At 42.2% G+C, this 18768-nt stretch overlaps 1 protein-coding gene across 1 annotated transcript in view; it reads right to left on the bottom strand.

The window, feature by feature from the left end:
* The window catches only part of Prep (prolyl endopeptidase), a 101254-nt gene that overhangs the window by 16671 nt on the left and 65815 nt on the right, over nt 1–18768 (bottom strand). Inside the window, exon 10 of the mRNA XM_070010526.1 lies at nt 16780–16883. Within this exon, the coding sequence (XP_069866627.1) occupies nt 16780–16883 (104 nt within the window). The remainder of the gene's footprint in view (nt 1–16779; nt 16884–18768) is intronic.

The raw sequence follows: 18768 nt of genomic DNA, 5'->3' as shown, positions 1-18768 counted from the left end.
AGTCTCTAGGGAATCTAGGGACAAATGTCATTCTGCTAGAGGTGTTATGTCCTATTTGCTTTTCTGTGTTCATTATGTACTGAAAAAGAAGGCTCATTTAAGCATTTCAAAAGCTGGATTTCAGATACAGGGAGGGTTATTATGAGTCTGCTTAGAAAGATGACCCATTCACATAGCTAGTGGTGCCATGTTGGAGACAGAGTATTATGAACCTAATAAAGACCCCACTTTATCTTGCCATGCCATTCCATGGAAATTTTCAAGAGTATTTCTAAAAGACTTAATGGATCCAATTCACTTCACAAATCAAACAAAAAATGCTTGAGAGAATCACAAAGAAATTCCAATTTCTTTAGCTGTCACAGTTCAAATGCACCCTCTCCTGCCCCAAATCATAAAATGTAATCCCTCAAATTCCTGGCACATGCTATTAGATCCTCAGGGTGGGGTCATTATGATGGAACTGGTGGCTTCAGAAGGAACCTGAGCTGACACAGTCGTGCTCTGTCCTGTCATGTGATGGTAATTGCCGTGCTAAGATGAAGCAAGGCCTCACCAGATACCAGTGCCATGACCTTGGACTCTGAGCTGATTAAACTGGTATCTCCTAATTTGCCATTCTTGGGTATTCAGTTATGACAATGGAAAGCAACTGAGATGATAATTGTTTGAACTGACTTCTAGCTTTGTATATGTAAAGCCATGTTCTAATGAATGACCAACTAACAGATCCTTGAGCTGAATTTTTCAGATGAAAAGGAAAGTCAAGAAAATTTTACTTTTACACAAAGCTTTTCAGAAACAACCCACTCCTACTTTCAAGTGAGGAAGCCACTGACCCTCTGAAGACAAGTTTCAGCGCAAGATGGCAGTCACGGAATGTATGTCTGTCATTACATATACATTTGGTTTCAAACCAATGAAATGAAAACATCTTTAAAAGAAAAAGAGGAGCAAGAAAACTTAATAAATCAAGGGAACATTTCCTGCAAGCAAGAGACATGAGTTATAGATAGACCAACTCTCTCCCCTGAAATAGTATATTCCTTGAAATGAATACATTTACTCATAACATCCATTTCTCTTAAGACCCTTACATCAGTGCAATCATTTACGTTTCCAGATGCAATCTTCAGTGACACAGCTGATGCAACCTGAGGGAATGTGGGGACTCCCATTATCACCAATAATGGGACACTATTCTCCATGAAAGACAAAGGTGAGCTGCAGAGGGCAAACTCTTCAGAGAAGAATGCCTGGTGACAGCTACTCCTGCCTAATTTTAGAGCCTGACAGGTTTAAAGGAGAATGTTCATAAAAGGGTGTTGAGCTTTTCCTTTTATCAGAGTTGACAGGGGCCACTTGTGTGGCCTGGGCTAAGTGCAGCCAATAAATCTGACAAGGAGCAGAATGCCCAAGATTCCACAATCAAGGCAACGAGGGAATAAGACATTTCATCACACAAAGAACTGAGCAGAGGACGACCTTGGTGCCCCAATTGCCTTGCAAAACAAGTGTATGAAGGACTTTCTGTGTAGTGCAGAGGTTAAAAATACTGGGCTGCACTACAAGGTTGTAATCCTGTCTATTTTCCAGGCATTTAACTTTGGGGGAGTGAGGAGGAGTTTAAGAGTCACCTTTGGGCAGAAACTATAAAGGGAAAATCTATTCTAGACTACTTTCGACTTTCAAAGGATGGCTGGACATTTTCTCAACTGTGGGGATTTAAAGACTCCTGTGGGGCACCTCAATAAACAGAAAGTCAACCAGTTTGAAAAGCTGTATTCATTTGTGGGCACCTGTGGGCACACAATGACATGCTGGATATGATATCACTAATCTCTGCAGAAACTCATGAACTCTCTAGGATTCAGTCAAATGTTTTGGGAATAATAATTTTATTTCACCATGTTAAATGAAATACATGAAATAGACAAGACATGAAATAGCTCTCAGCTGGGCACTGGTGGCTCACGCTTGCGATCCTGGCTACTCAGGAGGCTAACTGTGGATTCCAGTTCAAAGCTAGACTGGGGTATGAAAGTGTGAGACTCTTATCTCTGATTAACAACCCAAAATTCAAAAGTGGAGGTATTAAGTGAAGTGGTAGAATGCCAGCCCTGAGCAAATGAGCTAAGGAATAGTGCTGGCTCAGATTTCAAGTTCTACTGGCCTCTCTGTCTCTGTCTCCGTCTCTGTGTCTCTCTCTCACACACAGATGCAAATTATGAACCCAAGGTGAAAGAAGCAGTGTCACAGTATGCATAATCAGTGCATGGAACAGCACTTTGGCGGACTATCTGAAGTTCATGGGTACAAAGCTGGGCAAGTCAATGCATTTGACAGGTACAGAACAGAAAAGTCAACTTTAGTTCCTCTAGTTATTAGAGTGAAGTTATTAAAGTGAAGGGACCCTCACTGCATATAGAGAACCAGTTGTTCAGTCTAAAGTGGCCCCAGATATGGCTCTGGACCACTCATGAAACGGATATTTTGTTCTGTTCACATGTATGGACACGGAAACATTATGGTAAATCAAACATTGAGGGTTATAAGCTTGGTACTGTCTGCAATGAGTAAGTGAAGTAGAATGGCCTGTTAAGTGCTCTCTTCCTAACCCTTACCCCCTCTCCCCAATACCTATGGCCAGCTTGCTTCAGTTTCTAAGGCACAAAGTCATTCTTGTCTCTTAGCATGGTGGCTTTGTCTTCTAGAAGACAAGCTGCTTCTAGTATCTGGCTACTTATTAGTCTGAAATCTTAACACCTCCCATTCTTTACAAAGGCCTTTCACTCCTGGCTTTCACAGGTGGTGCAATCCTTCCTAACTTTAACCAACGTCTTTAGGGAAACTCCCAGCCCACACCTTCAGATCACAACCCCAATCACCTACTCTTCCTAGGGTAAATCATGACTAAAAGAACAAAGCCATTGCTCTTTAGTCATTCACTTGTTTGACTCCTTTCCTTTCCCACTATCACACAGGATCGCCCTCTTGTTCCCAAGCTACAGCTCAGGCAGTTTCAAGCTTCACGTGAGTACTTCTAAAATGAGAATGAAACTTTTTTTTTAAGGCCATTCAATTCATTTGGGAGTCAGTTAGAAAGTGATTCCTTATCTGAACATATGAGATAAACCTACTGAAACTAACATTTCTATACAAGCTAAAGTTCCCGTAGGTTTAAAAACAAACACTAAAATCCCTGCTAATTAGTTTCTACATTACCCACAATAGAGCTTTCTTCCTCAGTTTTTTCTTTAGTCAAAAATGCATGATGTTTATCTTAATTTGGTTAAAATATTTATTCAGTGCTTACCTGCAGTAAGCACTAGGGGGTAAGGACTCAGAAGTAGCCTTACATTTTATTCTGTATTAACTCCACGCGGTAGGTTGTTCTGACACAGAGAAGTCACTAGCACAAGTCATGCATCTTGTAAATGATGAAGTCAGATTTTTAACCCAGGTCTTCTGGCTGCAGACTACATTCCATTACCCATTATAAACAAGGGAATCAGATCACTCCTCAGAGCCTGCTCTCCTTCCCTCCTGCTGTGTGTCTCTTCCTGGGGTATATGTCCTGCCTCTGTCTCTAGCATGGTGCCCACTAAGACAGTATACACTTAATAACTATATGCCAGATAAATGCATAAATGAAAGCTCAACCTGGGACCCTTATATTTCAATTAAAACATTTTAAATGGCATTTCATTCAACATCCTTACAAATGGACCAGCCTAAGAATCTGGCCTTAAAATGCTTATAAGCTAAAAAGTAATAAAATAAAAATTAACTCTGGCTGAAGCCTTTCAGAGATTATATAAGCTTTTTAAGGGCACAAGTTTTCAACTTATTACTAATAAAAATTATTTAAGCTCTGACATTTTCTGTATGTGTAGCCTGTTCCTCTATTAATTTACCAAAGCCAGGGCAGTAGAGCTTTATATCTCTTAAACTGTTTAGCTATGGTAATTTAGAGCAAGAGCTTGCACCTGCTAAATAAAAAAGACAGATACTTGAAATCCATTGCAAATCCTCATTAACCCCAAACTACAGCAGAACCACTTATTTAACTGCAGCAGAAAAATAAAACAACCAAAGCATAGAAAAGACAAACTCTGGCAAGAATGTTTAGTAATAGATGAAAGCTATGTAGCTTTAAATTTTTGTCTTGTTATTCACCCCTTAAAAGGGTAGACTATTAGACTCTTGAAGAAAGATGTTAGTGAGGAGAGAGTGCAGAGGGTTATGCCATCAAGTTCATGCTGGCATGACAAAATTAAACAGGACTGCATAAAGCCAAGTGTGGTTTTCCACTGTGTGTAGAACCAGCAATAGTACATTATTACCCTTTTGTTTGTATGCACATTCAATGGGAAACTAATCTGCAGTAAAACACTGTGAGAAGCAAAGGCACATAAAACTTTTTTTTCTGTGTATCCTGGTACTGGCTCTTAAACTCAGAGCCTTGTACTCTTGCTTGGCTTACTTGCTCATGGTAAGTGCTCTACCACTTGAGCCACACCCCCACTCCAGCATTTTTCTTTAAAAATTTTTTTTATTGTGGAAAATACCATACAGAGGGGTTACAATTACATGAGCAAGGTAATAAGTACATTTGTTTTTTTATCAAGCATTGTTGCCTCCTCCTTTGATTTTTCCCCTACCCTTGTCCGTTGTATGGCTAGTGAAGATATTTTCCCAATCCGTGAGCTTTCTATTGATCTTGCTAGCTATGTCCTTGCAATCTCATTTGTCCAACCTTTCTTTGATTTGTTGTGTTTCTGGGTCTCTATTAAGAAAATTTCGTCCTGTGCCAAGGAGACCTAGGGTTTCTCTTATTCTGTCCTGTAATGTTTTCAGGGTGTCTGCTTTGACTCCTAGATCTCTGATCCATTTAGAGTTGATTCTGGTGCAGGTTGATATATAAGGATCTAGCTTTAGTTTTCTACAAATGATAAACCAATTTTGCCAGCATCATTTACTGAAGAGGCTGTCTTTCTTCCATTCTAATTTTTTTAGCTCCCTTATCAAAGATTAGATGGCTACAGGTCTGTGGGTTCCAGCATTTTTCTAATTGCAAATGGAGTCTCTTGGACTTTCCCCATGGACTGGATGGGGGTGGGGGTGGGGGTCTTAGCCTTCTAAGTAGCTAAAATTCCAGTGTCAGTCACAGGTACCTGGCTACCAAATAACTTTTTATTACAGAAAATGACTGACCAAAATACTGAAAAGGACTTTAGAAATAGCCTACCATTTAAACTCACATAAGGTGCATTTTTTTAGCTAAGATCTATTTTTTAGCTGGGGTCATTTCAACACAGAAAAGTAACCAATCAGGCCATACAGCTTGTACATAGTGGAGTTGTCTTTTTCTCTGGCTCTTGTGCTTTCAGATACCGTACAGAAGAATTTGCTTGTAACATTCTACTGGACAGAGAAATTCCTGTGGATTTCTATTCGAGAAGACTAATACTGCTCATAATCCTCTGGTCTGAGACTTTCAAACAATACAAACACAAACCATCCAAACAAACCTGCTAGGTAAGAAGAGACGCTAAAAGAAACCCATTTTGGATGATTTCAAGTCATTTAAGGAACAATCCTTTAGAAGCCCAGGGGCACACAGTGCCCTTCACTCCCCGCGTGGGGAGTTCTGAGTTGAGATAAGCACACCATCTGCCTGGCAAAGGCAGGCTGCAAAGAGGTGGGCCATTAGCAGAGATAACCAGAGCATCAGGATTACCATCCCAAACAGCTACCAGGAAGCAACTCAGCGGCGAGCGGGTGGGGGAAGCAGGAAAAAAAAGGAAGGGGAAATGAAGGCAGAAATAACCAAGTTCAGAAATCCTGCAGTGAAGATAACAAGAACAATTTCTGTTTGATTTGTAGCCTAAACTCAGCTGAGGAAATACTGGTATTTATGTGGTAGGGAAAAAATTCAGTACAGGAAGCTTATCTGTTTTACCTTGTGCATCTTCCAGATGAAAAGGTCTATGCCTATTGCTTTGAAATGTTTCTAAACACAGAAAAATACACTTTTAATCACAGATACTCCTTTTCCTTATTAGCAGTAATCAAGAAAAATGAAAGCTGGAGATGAGGACTTGAAACATACAAACGGAAGAGCTCAAATAGAGCACTGCACTCCGATGATAGATGGCCAAAGGGATGGGGGACAGGACCATCTGATGGGTGTGAAGCCCAGTCAGGGGTGTGTGCAGAAACATCTACCTACAAAGCCAGCACATGGGGTACTAAAACCCCCATTTATCGGGTTTTCATTCTACTGCTACCTGAGAGGCTATGCAGCTTCATTCCTGTTCAAATGCTCACAGTCAATCCTATCACAGACCAACTCACATCCTTGTTGACTTCTCTGCAGCGCCATGCCATCCCTCCTTAGGCCTCCTGGCTTCTCTTCCTCTCTTGGTACTTGAAGTGTTAGTATTCTCTTGCGCCTTGCATCTTTTGTTTCCTTCATTCAAGTTTGCAATTGTGCCTATGGGTTCACAGACCATTACAGCCTCTGCCAGCCTCTGCAGCTCTCTCTGGCTATGGACCCTACTTCTTTCTGTGAGCACCAACATCTTGACAGAGTAGGCCTGTAGGTTCTAGACCTGTTTCCCTTTCAGGCAGCCAGGGCTCTGGCCTGGCTTTGATGCTTACCTGTGATGCTATGTATGTACACACCTTGCTGTCTTCTCCTTTTCCCACCCCCGTCCTTCCCCAGCCCCTTTTCAGGAAGCTTCTTCCAGAGCATCTGAAATTCTTGTCCTCCTCTGGGCTACCCCCAGAAACTCAGAATAACTGTAATATAACACCTCTTACCCCTGTAAAATTGCTGGAAACATGATTACATTCCCATTTTCCCTAGCAAATAATTCTTCATGACCAACACGGCCAGATAACAAGCATCTTGCTTGAAAAAAGTGTGTGAAATGATAATTTTATGCAATCCTGTCACCAGTCACTCACAAACACACGCTCACTCATTTGAATGGATTTCTCACATGACTGGTCTATTTTATTTAAATCAGAGCTATTCAGTGCAACTCTGTCTTTGGCTGGCTCTTCAAGGGAAACTTACACTAACTTATCAAGGACGGATATTTTATAGGAAACACAAATAAGGAAGAGAATTATAAGAAAGGGTTTGACTCTCTAAAAGAAAGACAGAATTATTTCTTGTGGTCATACACTATTACCAAAATTAGTATTTTGTGTAGGGGGCGGGGGAAGGGGGGAAGGTTACTGGAGTTTGAACTCCTGGTCTTGGTGTTTTGCTAGGATACTTAAGCTCCTCACCCAGCACTTTATGCTTTAGTTTGTTTTCAGGTAAGCTAGCCCCTGACCTCCAGCTTTCCAAATGGCTAAAATTACAGGCATACACTACCATTCCTATTGCAGTACTTTAGTTTGACCTCAGGGCTTCATTCTTGCTAAGCAGGCCCTCTACTGCTTGAGCCATACATCCATCCTTGACAAAAATAATTCTTAAAGACTAGATCACACACACAAAATTCCACAGAAGTAAAACTGGTAGCAAACATTCATCTTATGACAGTATCTGTTTTGAGTGGACAAAAGCAATTACCCTTGGAGAAGAGAGGGAGAGGGTCCGATAGAAATATTACAGAAAGGAAATCCATTTTTATGTTTCTGGCAACCACAAGATTATTTCTGAGTCTATCATCTATCAAGACCTCTTTATCATTTCCCCATATATTTATATGTATCTTCTCTGCCCCAGGAATGGAGCAGTGAACAAAACTGCATGCTAATGGGAAGACAGACAAATACGTAAATAAATGAAAACATAACATCAGTTGCAATAAGAGCAAAGTAATGGAGAGACAAGCAAAGCTGGAGATAGGGAAAGGTAGAGGACATAGGTAGCTACATCACAAGGATAGAGGCAGAAACTTCTCATGCATGCACTGAAATAAGGTAGAGGAGGCCAGGAGGGATGGACATTACTCCACACAGACGTGAGTACTGTGGGAGGGCATGTGTATGAAAGCAAAACAGAGGCTCCACCGAATGACGGGAACAGGCTCGGCTTAGACTGTGGGGGGGGGGGCTTGTAGATATTATTAAAGCTAGTCAAACCAACAGATAAACAATCATACAAGACACATTATTTATCAGGATGCCCCATTATCTGATAAAGTCCACAGCAAATAGTCACATCCTTCTTAGCCATGATCTCAGAATGGCTGCACTGCCAGCCCATAGAGTTTCAGTATGAAACTCTATCAACAATGACATCATTCATTCACTTGTGGAACAGGACCGCAGACTTGCAATAATGAAGGGGTAATAGGTTTATACAAGGCAATGTCACCTCAAGGAAGGAGTCTCGTAGATCACTTTTAGCTTCTTCCAATGATGAGAGAGCACTGTATAAAAATGGGTCTAGTTGGTGTTAAACAACAGATGGCCAGAATGGGAGGTGCTACCTCAAGCCAAAAGGACTAAGAGCTAGCTCTCTCTATCTCTGTGTGTCACAGGCAGGTTTGGAATGAAGAGTATAGAACTCATGTTGATGTCTGACAAAGAAGATGCAGCAACATCTGCTTTGGGGCTAAGGATATTAACTCAGTGATAAAGCATTTGCCTGGGATATTCAAGACCCTGGCTTCAATTTAAGTCCATGCAATTCTGGAGTAATTTGGTAACTGAAATGACCCAGCCTATCCTGATGGAAAAAAACAATCAACCAATCAACTACACCAGAAATCTAATCCAAGAAACAGAAAATGCCAATGCTTAATATTTGAGTTTTCCTACCGCTAAACTGAACATATAACCAAAATCATACCTATTTTAAGCTCCCTAGGACTTCTGCACTCTGGCCCTGCAATTATTTCCTTTCCCTGAATTTAAATAAAACATTCTGTTGAAATTCCCGCACACTTGTAATGCTAACCCAGATCTCTCCTGTGGGCAGAGCGATCTTATTCCACAGCTGATATTGTCACTTGAATATCTTATCCCCTAAAACCATCCTTCCCAAGCATGCTTACTGGTCCACGGTACCAGCTACTCAGATCTGAAACAACAGTTATGACTGATATGTCTCCCGTTTACCTTAACATGCAATACCTATACATACAGAAGTGCACATGGCTAAGAGGACCCAGGATGTCATCTTTGCCCTGAGCAGAACTGAGGAAGAGATCTTCAACACTTCAGAATTAACACGGGCTGTATTCATCAATTTAGCCTGAATAGATGACTTATGGTTCTTTCAAGAGTCTTAACAAAACCATAATGGTTTACAGCTGTTTTGATGGGAAGACCCCCCCCTCACCCCCAAACTACAGTTATAGGTTATGTTCTGTTTAGTTGTGATGGCATGATCAGAGAAGCTGGCATGGCTCAGGGCAGCTCACTCTGAAGAGGTGAGACAATGTAGACAGAGCATGTGGGCACAGAGCCTGGCACACTGTGCAGCATCAACATGTGTGGTCAGGCGGCAGCTGACGATGCCCTTTGTCATCCATTTTAGATTCAGTTCCCAGGGTCCAGAAGGAGAAGAGATGCTTCAATAGAAAAGCTAAGATTGGACTGAATAATGAAAAAGGGGTTCAGAATTTTGGGAAGCATGAAGGAAGAAGAGATGAGGAAGAGGTGAGATTGGAGAATGGTAGTCATGTGGTTTGACTTGGCTTTGGGTGAGCCCAGAGCTTCCCTGGGAGGAGGCTGGATGAAGGTGCTCAGAGTTGTCTTATTTGATTTTCATGGATCTCAAAGGCCGTACAATAGTGTGCAAGTTCTCCTCTACACTCAGGTCAGGGTCACAAGCTTGTATTTGTATAAATGGAAAATTTTCCTTCCCTTCTTCACAGCCCAATGGTAGTTATGCCAGTAATAGATTTTCCTCCAGGGAGATAATGGAATATCCCCGGTTCCGGATCTATTTTTACTCACCCCATCATCCATCCACCATCAATGTAACTCCAGGAGGAGCAGAGGGCAGGGGAGGAGAGGGAAGAAACTGTGGAGCAGGTAGGAGCTCACACTACGCTATTATCTCTTCTTTCCTTTTGCCCTAAAAGACAGAGTAGAGCAGGAAGCCAAAGCCGTTTGCAGCTCACCACCAAAATGATCCTCATGGAAATCAGGAATGGCACTGACAGGAAATCAGAAGGTAGGGATTATCCCCACATAGTTAAAAAAAAAAATCTAATCGGCTAAGAATTCTGTTCCTGGCTGTCCCTGGATCTTATTGATTCTTTGTGTAACTTCTCCCACTTGGAGGGCAGAAGTGGGTTCGGAATAGACACTGGAATGGGACCTCCTCTGCCAGGCAGTGGAGAAGCCCTGTCCAGAAGCTGCTTGATTGATCACATTCACTGTGTATGGAGCAGCGATCTCAGGCTACTTTCCAAAATAAATCTGTGTTTTTCTAAATTTGAGTACCAGCAGAGAGTAGATGACAATAGCAGGAACATAAATACTTAGGTTTTATTTTGTTTTCCAATACTGAATTTTATATGGGGTTTCAAGATGCCATATGGTGGCCAAGTTCAAGTCCAAAGACTGTCACCAAATAAATAGATAAATAAATAATTTGCAGGATCAGTAAATAGATAAGTAATTCGCAGGACAAGCATCTCCTTTTAAAGTGCTTCTGCCTTTGTTGTGTATATTTTCTGCTATCAACAATTATAATACCTAAAAATTCTATTTTCTAGGTATCTCTATTTTCCAACCAGTCTTGGGACTTCAACTTAGGGCTGAGCACTGTCTCTGAGCTTTTTGTGCCAAGGCTAGTGTTCTACCACTTGAGCCACAGCTCTACTTCTGGCTTTTTGGTGCTTAATTAGAGGGAAAAGTCTCCTGGACTTTCTTGCCTAGAGTAGCTCTGAACCATGATCCTTGGGTCTCAGCCTCTTGAGTAGCTAGAATTACAGGAGTGAGCCACCAGCTCCTATCTCTAATCCTGAGATTTAAGTACCTGGCTACCAGGTAGCAGTGGATCCTTTAGTCACAGGACCTACACCAAGAATCCTACAGCATACCTGTTCACCTTGTATGGAAAACAGCCTTCCCTTCTTTAATAACAAGGTCCTATTTCTTTTTTAAGCAGACATATTTTCCCCTGAGATTAAAAATCTAGGTCTTCGTAAGTTTTCACAATCACATGTAAGCAGGTGTAACATGTCACCTTGTAGCAAATAGACTCAGAAGCTGCCTAGCATGTGCTATCATCATTACTGCCGCCTCCCTGTGGGATGACAAGTGGATGGAACAGGGCCCCAACCTCAGCCATCTAGGACCACGAGGTGATGCTGGAGCAGGAAGCCTGGGTGACAGAGCAGAAAAGACCTAGGATTCCTTACTCCTTAGGACACCAGGGAAGCTGGGGTGGGGCCCCTGTGCTTCTTTTATGGGAGGAGGGAATAGACTATCTTCTTCAATCCACAGATGTTTCCATTTTATTTTTCCTTACTTATAGCTGAACTGACATTGACAAACATCAATGGAGATTCTTTTTTTTTTTTTTTTTTGACACTGGGTCAAACTAAGCTAGCCTAAATTGGTTTCAGACTCACAGTCCTAGTGCTTCAGGTTCTGAATTCTGTGCTTATAGGTTTGTTTTGTTTTTTTTATTTTATGAAACTGGTATGTGAACTTGGACTCACATGCTCAACTTGTTTGCTTGGTTGGCATTCTGCCACTTGAGCCACACCTTCATCCTGGCTTTTTGCTGGTTAATTCCAGATGGGAGTCTGATGTACTTTTCTGTCTAGGATGGCTTCAAACCAGTCCTCCAGATCTGTTTCCTGTGTAGCTAGCTAAACTTATAGGCACAAGCCACTAGCACCTGACTTCATTACAAAACATACATAATCATTATTAAAATGGCAAAAGACAAATATTGTGAGCAAATACCTTGCTACCCTACCAAAGCCAAGTCTCCACAGTGCTGAACTAGTGTGCCACACCCCACATCCCCCAGGACAGTCAATGGCAGGACTTGTTTTCCTGGCACGTCCTCCATGTTCTAAGCCCCCAGGCATCATCCAGCCAGTGTCTTGGTCCCCATCTCCATGCTTATGCCATTCACAACTGAAACAGGATTGTATCCTCAGACCAAAGTTCACAGTCTCACAGGAGCTCAACCCAGGGGGTGTTAGAGGGGGATGCTGGCCTGCCATGCCATGGAGCATCTCCCCAATCTTTTGTATGCCAATTTCACACTTGAGCAGGGTTCACTCTTCTCTAGGCTGCCCTGTCAGAGTTACCCACATGTTCTTATATATATATATATATGAACTACTACAAAGAGATGTGTTCAGACAGGCAAGAGAAAGTGTATACAGTAGCAGGGAGACCTCAGCAACTACAGTATTGGGACACACAATTTCTCTTCTATAAGGTAACAAGAAAACACAGACTTATGAATGGTACTGGGATTTGAACTCAGGGTTTTCTGCTTACTCAAGCTTGCTGGCTACTTGAGCCATACATCCAGTCCAGCACTTGCTGTTTAATTTTGGGGATAAAGTCTTGCAGACTTCTGCCTAGGCTGGTTTCTAACTGCAGTCCTCCAGGTCTCAGCTTTATGAGTAGCTAGGATTATAGGTGTGAGCTACCTTTGTCTATAGAGGGTCAAATCATTTTTTTTTTTTTTTACTGTCAAGGTGATATACAGAGCAGTTACAGTCACATAAATAAGGTAATAAATACATTTCTTGTCAAACTTGTTACCCCTTCCCTCAAGAGTCCAATCATTTTAACACTGCTAATCCATGAAGAAGGTGACAAGAACACAAACATGTGTATCCTGAACAGAACACTGGACCCTCTATTCAGCCCACCTCCATAGCATAGGCAGGTATCTGTTTATGCAAGGATATGTCACTATGGAACATAAGAAAAAAACAAATGCTAAAGCAATACATTGTTGGGAACAACTGATACCATTCCAGGCAATTTCCTGATCATATATAAGCATTCAAAAAGTTTTTACTAAAAATGTTCCTTATTCATTTTTTACTAGAATGCTCTGAAGATTTCTTTCTTTCTTTCTTTTTTTTTTTTTTGAGTCCAGTCGTGGGGCCTGAACTCCTGGGCGCTGTCCCTCAGCTCTTCAGCTCAAGGCTAGTGCTCTACCTCTTGAGCCACAGCGCCACTTCCTGCTTTTTTCTTTTTGCTTATGTGGTGCTGAGGAATCGAACCCAGGGCCTCAGGCATGCAAGGCAAGCACTCTACCACTGAGCCACCTTCCCAGCCCTGCTCTGAAGATTTCTGACCAATACCCAATGCTATAGGAAAACACTATCCAAACTGAGTAAGGTGGCACACTCCTGTAATCCTAACTTAAGAGACAGAGGCAAGAGAATGGGAGACCATACCCTAGGATACAGAATGAGACTTTTTACCCCACCCCCTACCCCCAACTCAATATCACTAGTTCAAAGGTCAACTCATCAAGCACAAGAATGAGTCTATATTTCCTGAGCCCTAGGCATGGAACATTAAAACACAAATTAATGTTCCAAGAACATGCTGTCTGAATAGCAAAGTGTATGTCAGCAATCAAACTTAGTTATCACCAAATTTAGAAAACTAAAAAAAAAAACCCTCTAGCTCCCTCCTCCATATCTAATGTAAGGTGAGGGGAACAGAAGCCATTGCCTGGCCCCTAAAGCATCACCTAACTTTAACATTTCTGTTCAGCTGCAAGGGGCAAACCACTTTCCACATAGTCTTCATGGCTCACTTTTATCAAAACCCAAGGGTCTTCAGAAAAGGAAAATTCCTGCTGAGTATAAGAGGAATAAAGATACTAAAGCCTATATTAAATATGTGTAATTATTACTATTGTCCTTCTAGGACTTAAACAGCTTTCTCTATAAGTATGGGCATTGGATTTTACTGATTCATTTTGTCCTTGAGAAAATGCAGAAACTGTTGTGAACAAAGCACCCACACAGTCTATTCGGCTAACTGTCCATTTCAGGTCTATGAATTTTATCTTTCATTTTAGAAGGAGCAGGTGACCGAACAATGAGCTGCTGAGAAGCCAGATCTCTGCTCCACTAGGCCAGGACGATGTCCAGTACCATCTAATGACATAGCCGAAGCCCCTCAGGCAGAGCCCGGAGGTGAGATGCTTCTCTCCACATTGTTATTCAATGGTAGACTCTACCTTGTAGAAAGGCAGAGGCAGTGTGTGAATGAAGTGTGTGGTAAACAGGTGAGACAAAGGGTGAACCAATTCAACAGTGATACTCACTAGATACTATGTTGGAAATGAACTTTACAACTTGGTGCAGAGTGGGGCTGGGAGGGGGAAAAAGTGGGAGAAAATGAAGGAGGGGTAACATTGTTCAAAAAGAAGTGTACTCATTACCTGACTTACATAACAGTAACCCCTCTGTATATCACCTTTACAATAAAACTTAAAACAAAAACAAAATAAAACAATCAGGAATCTTAGTCATGAAAACCCTGGAGCCCTGCGCAACAGCCAGGAAGGCTTTTCCTTCTGGGTGTTTTACATATTAAACAAATGTAAAGCCCAGACTCAAGTGACAGTACCCTATGGTAAGTGGGGGAAAAAATGTCCAGGATCGTTTTTTCCAAATTGCTGTGGGTTTTACTACCCACCACTAGGCTACCTAGGGTTTCCATCCCCTACAAATCTCTTGGTAGGGCTTTTGGGTGACAATGGCAGGTGTCCAATAGGACATTGCATGGAGAACCTCATCAAGATGTGAGCACACGGTTATGCTCAACCACATCAAAACTCGATGGCAGACCACAACCCACAGCCGATTGATTTCCACTCCACACAGACTCTTGCTCCGCTGGAATGCTTTCTCTCCTCATTTATAAATGAAATCACTACATTAAGAGGTGGCAATGGATTTGCCATCTCTCAACACTATCATCATGATCAGAGCAGGAAAAAGCCATGGTCTGACAGGAGAAGCAGCCCCCATCCTCCACACTGAGAAGAACGAGTTGCTTTCCTGTCAGAGGCCACTTCTTGACACCTGCACACTGTCACAAGCATTTCTACCCTGTGATCCCCAATTGCACAAACTGCAGGAAGGTAGAGAAGAGAAGAATAATAATGTCGTTATACAGAGTGGAAGAAGCTCCACAGTAGATTGAGAAGACCTGAGACCTCTGTCCAATCCAGGTGGGGACTGCCTGAGAGGCCCTGGCATGACCAGCAGGACTGGCCCGTCTACCCTCTCAGCGATGTCCAGGCAGACACTAAAATCAGACCATAAGAGACCCAATGTGACAGATGACAGGGACACAATTTACATACATGAAGGAAAGGAAAAGCAGCAGAGAATGATACCCTCAAGGTGAACAGATTTATAAAGCCTAAGTGAATTAATGAACCATGGCTAATAGAAGACAGTAGGTCCCCACAGGAAATCCAGACAAAGGCTCACCTAGCCAGTCAAACTAACAAGAAGTCAGCCAAATGGGTAAGAAAACTACAAGGGCATTATATTTACTTCCATCGAAAAAAACAGAATGCATTCTATCTGCCAGACTCACAGATATAATGTCAAAATAGTCCTAAATGAATCCTGATCGCTAGGTAATATCCCCATTTTACAGATGAAAAATTGTGACAGGAGGGTTATGTGGCTTTCCCAGAACCATCCCGAAAGCACAGATTTCAGGCCCGTCCCACAGGGCTTCTTCAAAAAGCCCAGTGTTCCTGACTGTAAGTACACAGATGAGGGAGGACCCAGTCAACTCTGTCTGAACAAGGCAGAACTGTGACATGTTTTAGGCTAGGCCTTATGGGTCATGCCATCTGTTGCAACCCTGTCAAAATGGTAACACACAGCATAGCCGCTAGCCATGGAGACATTGGGACAGCTGGCCAAAAAGATTCCTGACACCCAAAAGGTTGGTACACCGCAGTTCTGTGCCAAATTCAACCTTCTACTTTTTTTTTTTTTTGGTAAACACAGCTGTATTTATGCTCTAGATTGGGCTCAATAACTAGGCTTAGAATATTTCTAGTCACACTATAATAATGCTCTGGTTTCAGGGAAACAACTTCAGGATTATTCCAGATGCTTGAATCCAACATCTGTCCCAATCTGCCTTCACAAACCATGTCTGACTCCTCATCTATGGCCTGTAGCCAGGCCCCTAGGTTGGAGTGCTCGTTAAACACCTGGTGCCCTACTCGTGACCTCTTACTGAAAAGCAACAGTCTACACTGTCGCCACCAATTATCTGGTGATTCAGATTCTGGTAATCTTAGGGAGCCTAAGAGATGACTGACTAAGACTGAGCTTGTGGAGAAATGACTATTCGTTGGCTAATTCATTTGTTCACATACGTTACTGAGTACCTGCCGAGGACAGGGAAGCAACATCTACCTTCAGACTAAATAAGGATGACTCATTGCACCAGACCAAATGCTTCCCACACTGCAAATCTGAGACCTTAGCTCAAACACTACCCATTTTCCAGCAAGCAGACGGTGACACATGGTGCTGCTCTGACAACTATTGCAAGAGGAGACAAAGAACTCTGGCTTCCTGTAGAGAACAGAAGCTGCAGGAGCAGAATCCATGAGCTGGGAGAGGGCAGAGGTGGCTCACCACTGAGTGCTGAGCCAAGCTTGGCTCACTGCCCGGAAACAACAGAGGCTCCAAAAATATTTGCGGTATCACCGTGGATTACCTCGGTGGCTTCTGACAAGGTGGAAGGTGAACAGTTAGCAGATGAAAGTTCCGTTTTATAACTTGAACACGAATGGGATCAGTTTCTCCATACCTGGATCGTCTGGTAATCCGAGGCATCAATTCCCTTCACAGTCACCTCGCGGAAAACTCGGGGCTCCAGTTCCTCTTTGGTGAGGTCACAGTGATAAATGATACCTAGAAGGGGAAGAAGCCTTAGGTTAGTTCACAAGACTCACAAGATGCCAGGCAACAACAAGGACCACAAAGCACAACCAGACCCTCAAGGTGATTGACACTGTAGTAGGAGGGTCTCTACTCCCAGTCATAGGAAGCCAGACTGGCATGACTAGAACCATGTAAAAGGACCACCTCCTTTCTGTAATACTAACCCAAGCATTCTGTAAGTGAAAAAAAAGGTAAAATACCGCTGGGAAGGTGGCTCAGCGGTAGAGTGCTTGCCTTGCATGCATGAGGCCCTGGGTTCAATTCCTTAGCACCACATAAGCAGGGGAAAAAAAGCCAGAATTAGCACTGTGGCTCAAGTGCTAGAGTGCTAGCCTTGAGCTAAAGAGCTCAGGGACAGCGCCCAAGCCCAGAGTTCAGGCCCCACGATTGAAGAAAAGAAAAGGTAAAATACCTAACTGTGGAAACAACAGATTTTTCTCCAACCCATTCCAGATAGGTTAGGAATAGAAGTCAAGGAAAATGGCAAACTTCTTCTGGGGACTTTGACCTGGGACAGAAAACTACAATGACTTGCCTATGGTCAACCACTAATTAGGAGTCTCTTGACCAGATTCCTGGGGCTTCTGCTACCTGCCACCTAACTCATCCGTGGACGCCCATGTAGACAGCGATCAGAGATCAAAGATGACTTCACTTATAGTGAAACTTAGTGACTTCAGTTTTGTTTTGTCAATTTTTATTATCCAGTAATTGTGTACAACACAAAATAATTACTGTATACCAAGAATTCCAGCTCATTTAACTACTGATTAAAATTCTACTTGCTGGATTTAATGCTACTCTCCCACATTTAAGAAACAAAAGAAATAATAAGTAAATAAGATGAGTCATTAATGTCCCAAAACAATGGCACTTCTGTTGTTTATGAAACAAAAATCAGTCAGAGGAGCTGGTGTGGAAACAGCACCTCCCTACATATTTCTTTAAACATAAGCTGCTGAGGGTATGAAATTGGTTTTGTGGTCCTTGTACTTGCTGGAAACCCAAACATCAAGGACTACCACAGGGCACATTTAAATGGATTGATCATGGAGGGTAACGGTGGCTTACTCTCTCGTTCTCCTTCTTGTATGAATGTACTTCACTAGTGATTGGAAAACAATACTCTGCCCACCCCTATGGGCAAGGAGTAATGCATCTGACTCCTTAACAACAGTGACAGCTAATCTTTATGAATGGTATTCCCATTCTTGTGGTTATAGATTATTTGAAGATTACTATAAAAGGGCATATGATTAATTCTGTCAGTATGCAGATGCATAACATGACTAAAGAACTGGCTTTCTCAGTTTAAGTCATACTTGGATATTTGTTAAAATATATCGATATGTAACGTATCTTTACATGTGAGGTACACTCTGGGAGCATGCAGCCTGATTCATTGCTATACCGAACTGAACACTATCCTTGCAATCTTGCGAGCATAAGGCTCCCTACAGACAGGAGCTTTTTCTTCTTCTTTCCTTCCTTCCTTCCTTCCTTCCTTCCTTCCTTCCTTCCTTCCTTCCTTCCTTCCTTCCTTCCTTCTGTTCTTCCTTCCTTCCTTCCGTCCGTCCTTTCTTCCTTTCTTCTTTCCTTCCTTCTGCTTTCTCTCTTATTTCCTTTCTTGTACTGATATTTGAATCAGGTGTCATGTTTGCTAGGCAGGAGATCCAGCACTTTAAGCCAAGCCTACAGCAACAATTTTGGCTATAACTATTTTTATGATAAGGTCTAGAATTTTTGCCCAGGCTATCTATGGGTCATGGTCCACCTCCCTGAGCCTCCTCATAGCTGGGATTACAAGTGTACACCACCATATCTGATGGGCTCCTGATAACTTTTTGTATAGGCT

The sequence above is a fragment of the Dipodomys merriami genome, unplaced genomic scaffold (genome assembly GCF_024711535.1).
Source record: "Dipodomys merriami isolate MVZ:Mamm:240054 unplaced genomic scaffold, mDipMer1.0.p SCAF_8, whole genome shotgun sequence".
Lineage (NCBI taxonomy): Eukaryota > Metazoa > Chordata > Mammalia > Rodentia > Heteromyidae > Dipodomys > Dipodomys merriami.
The sequence above is the reverse complement of the archived record's forward strand: the minus strand, read 5'-3'. Positions and strand labels throughout refer to the sequence as shown.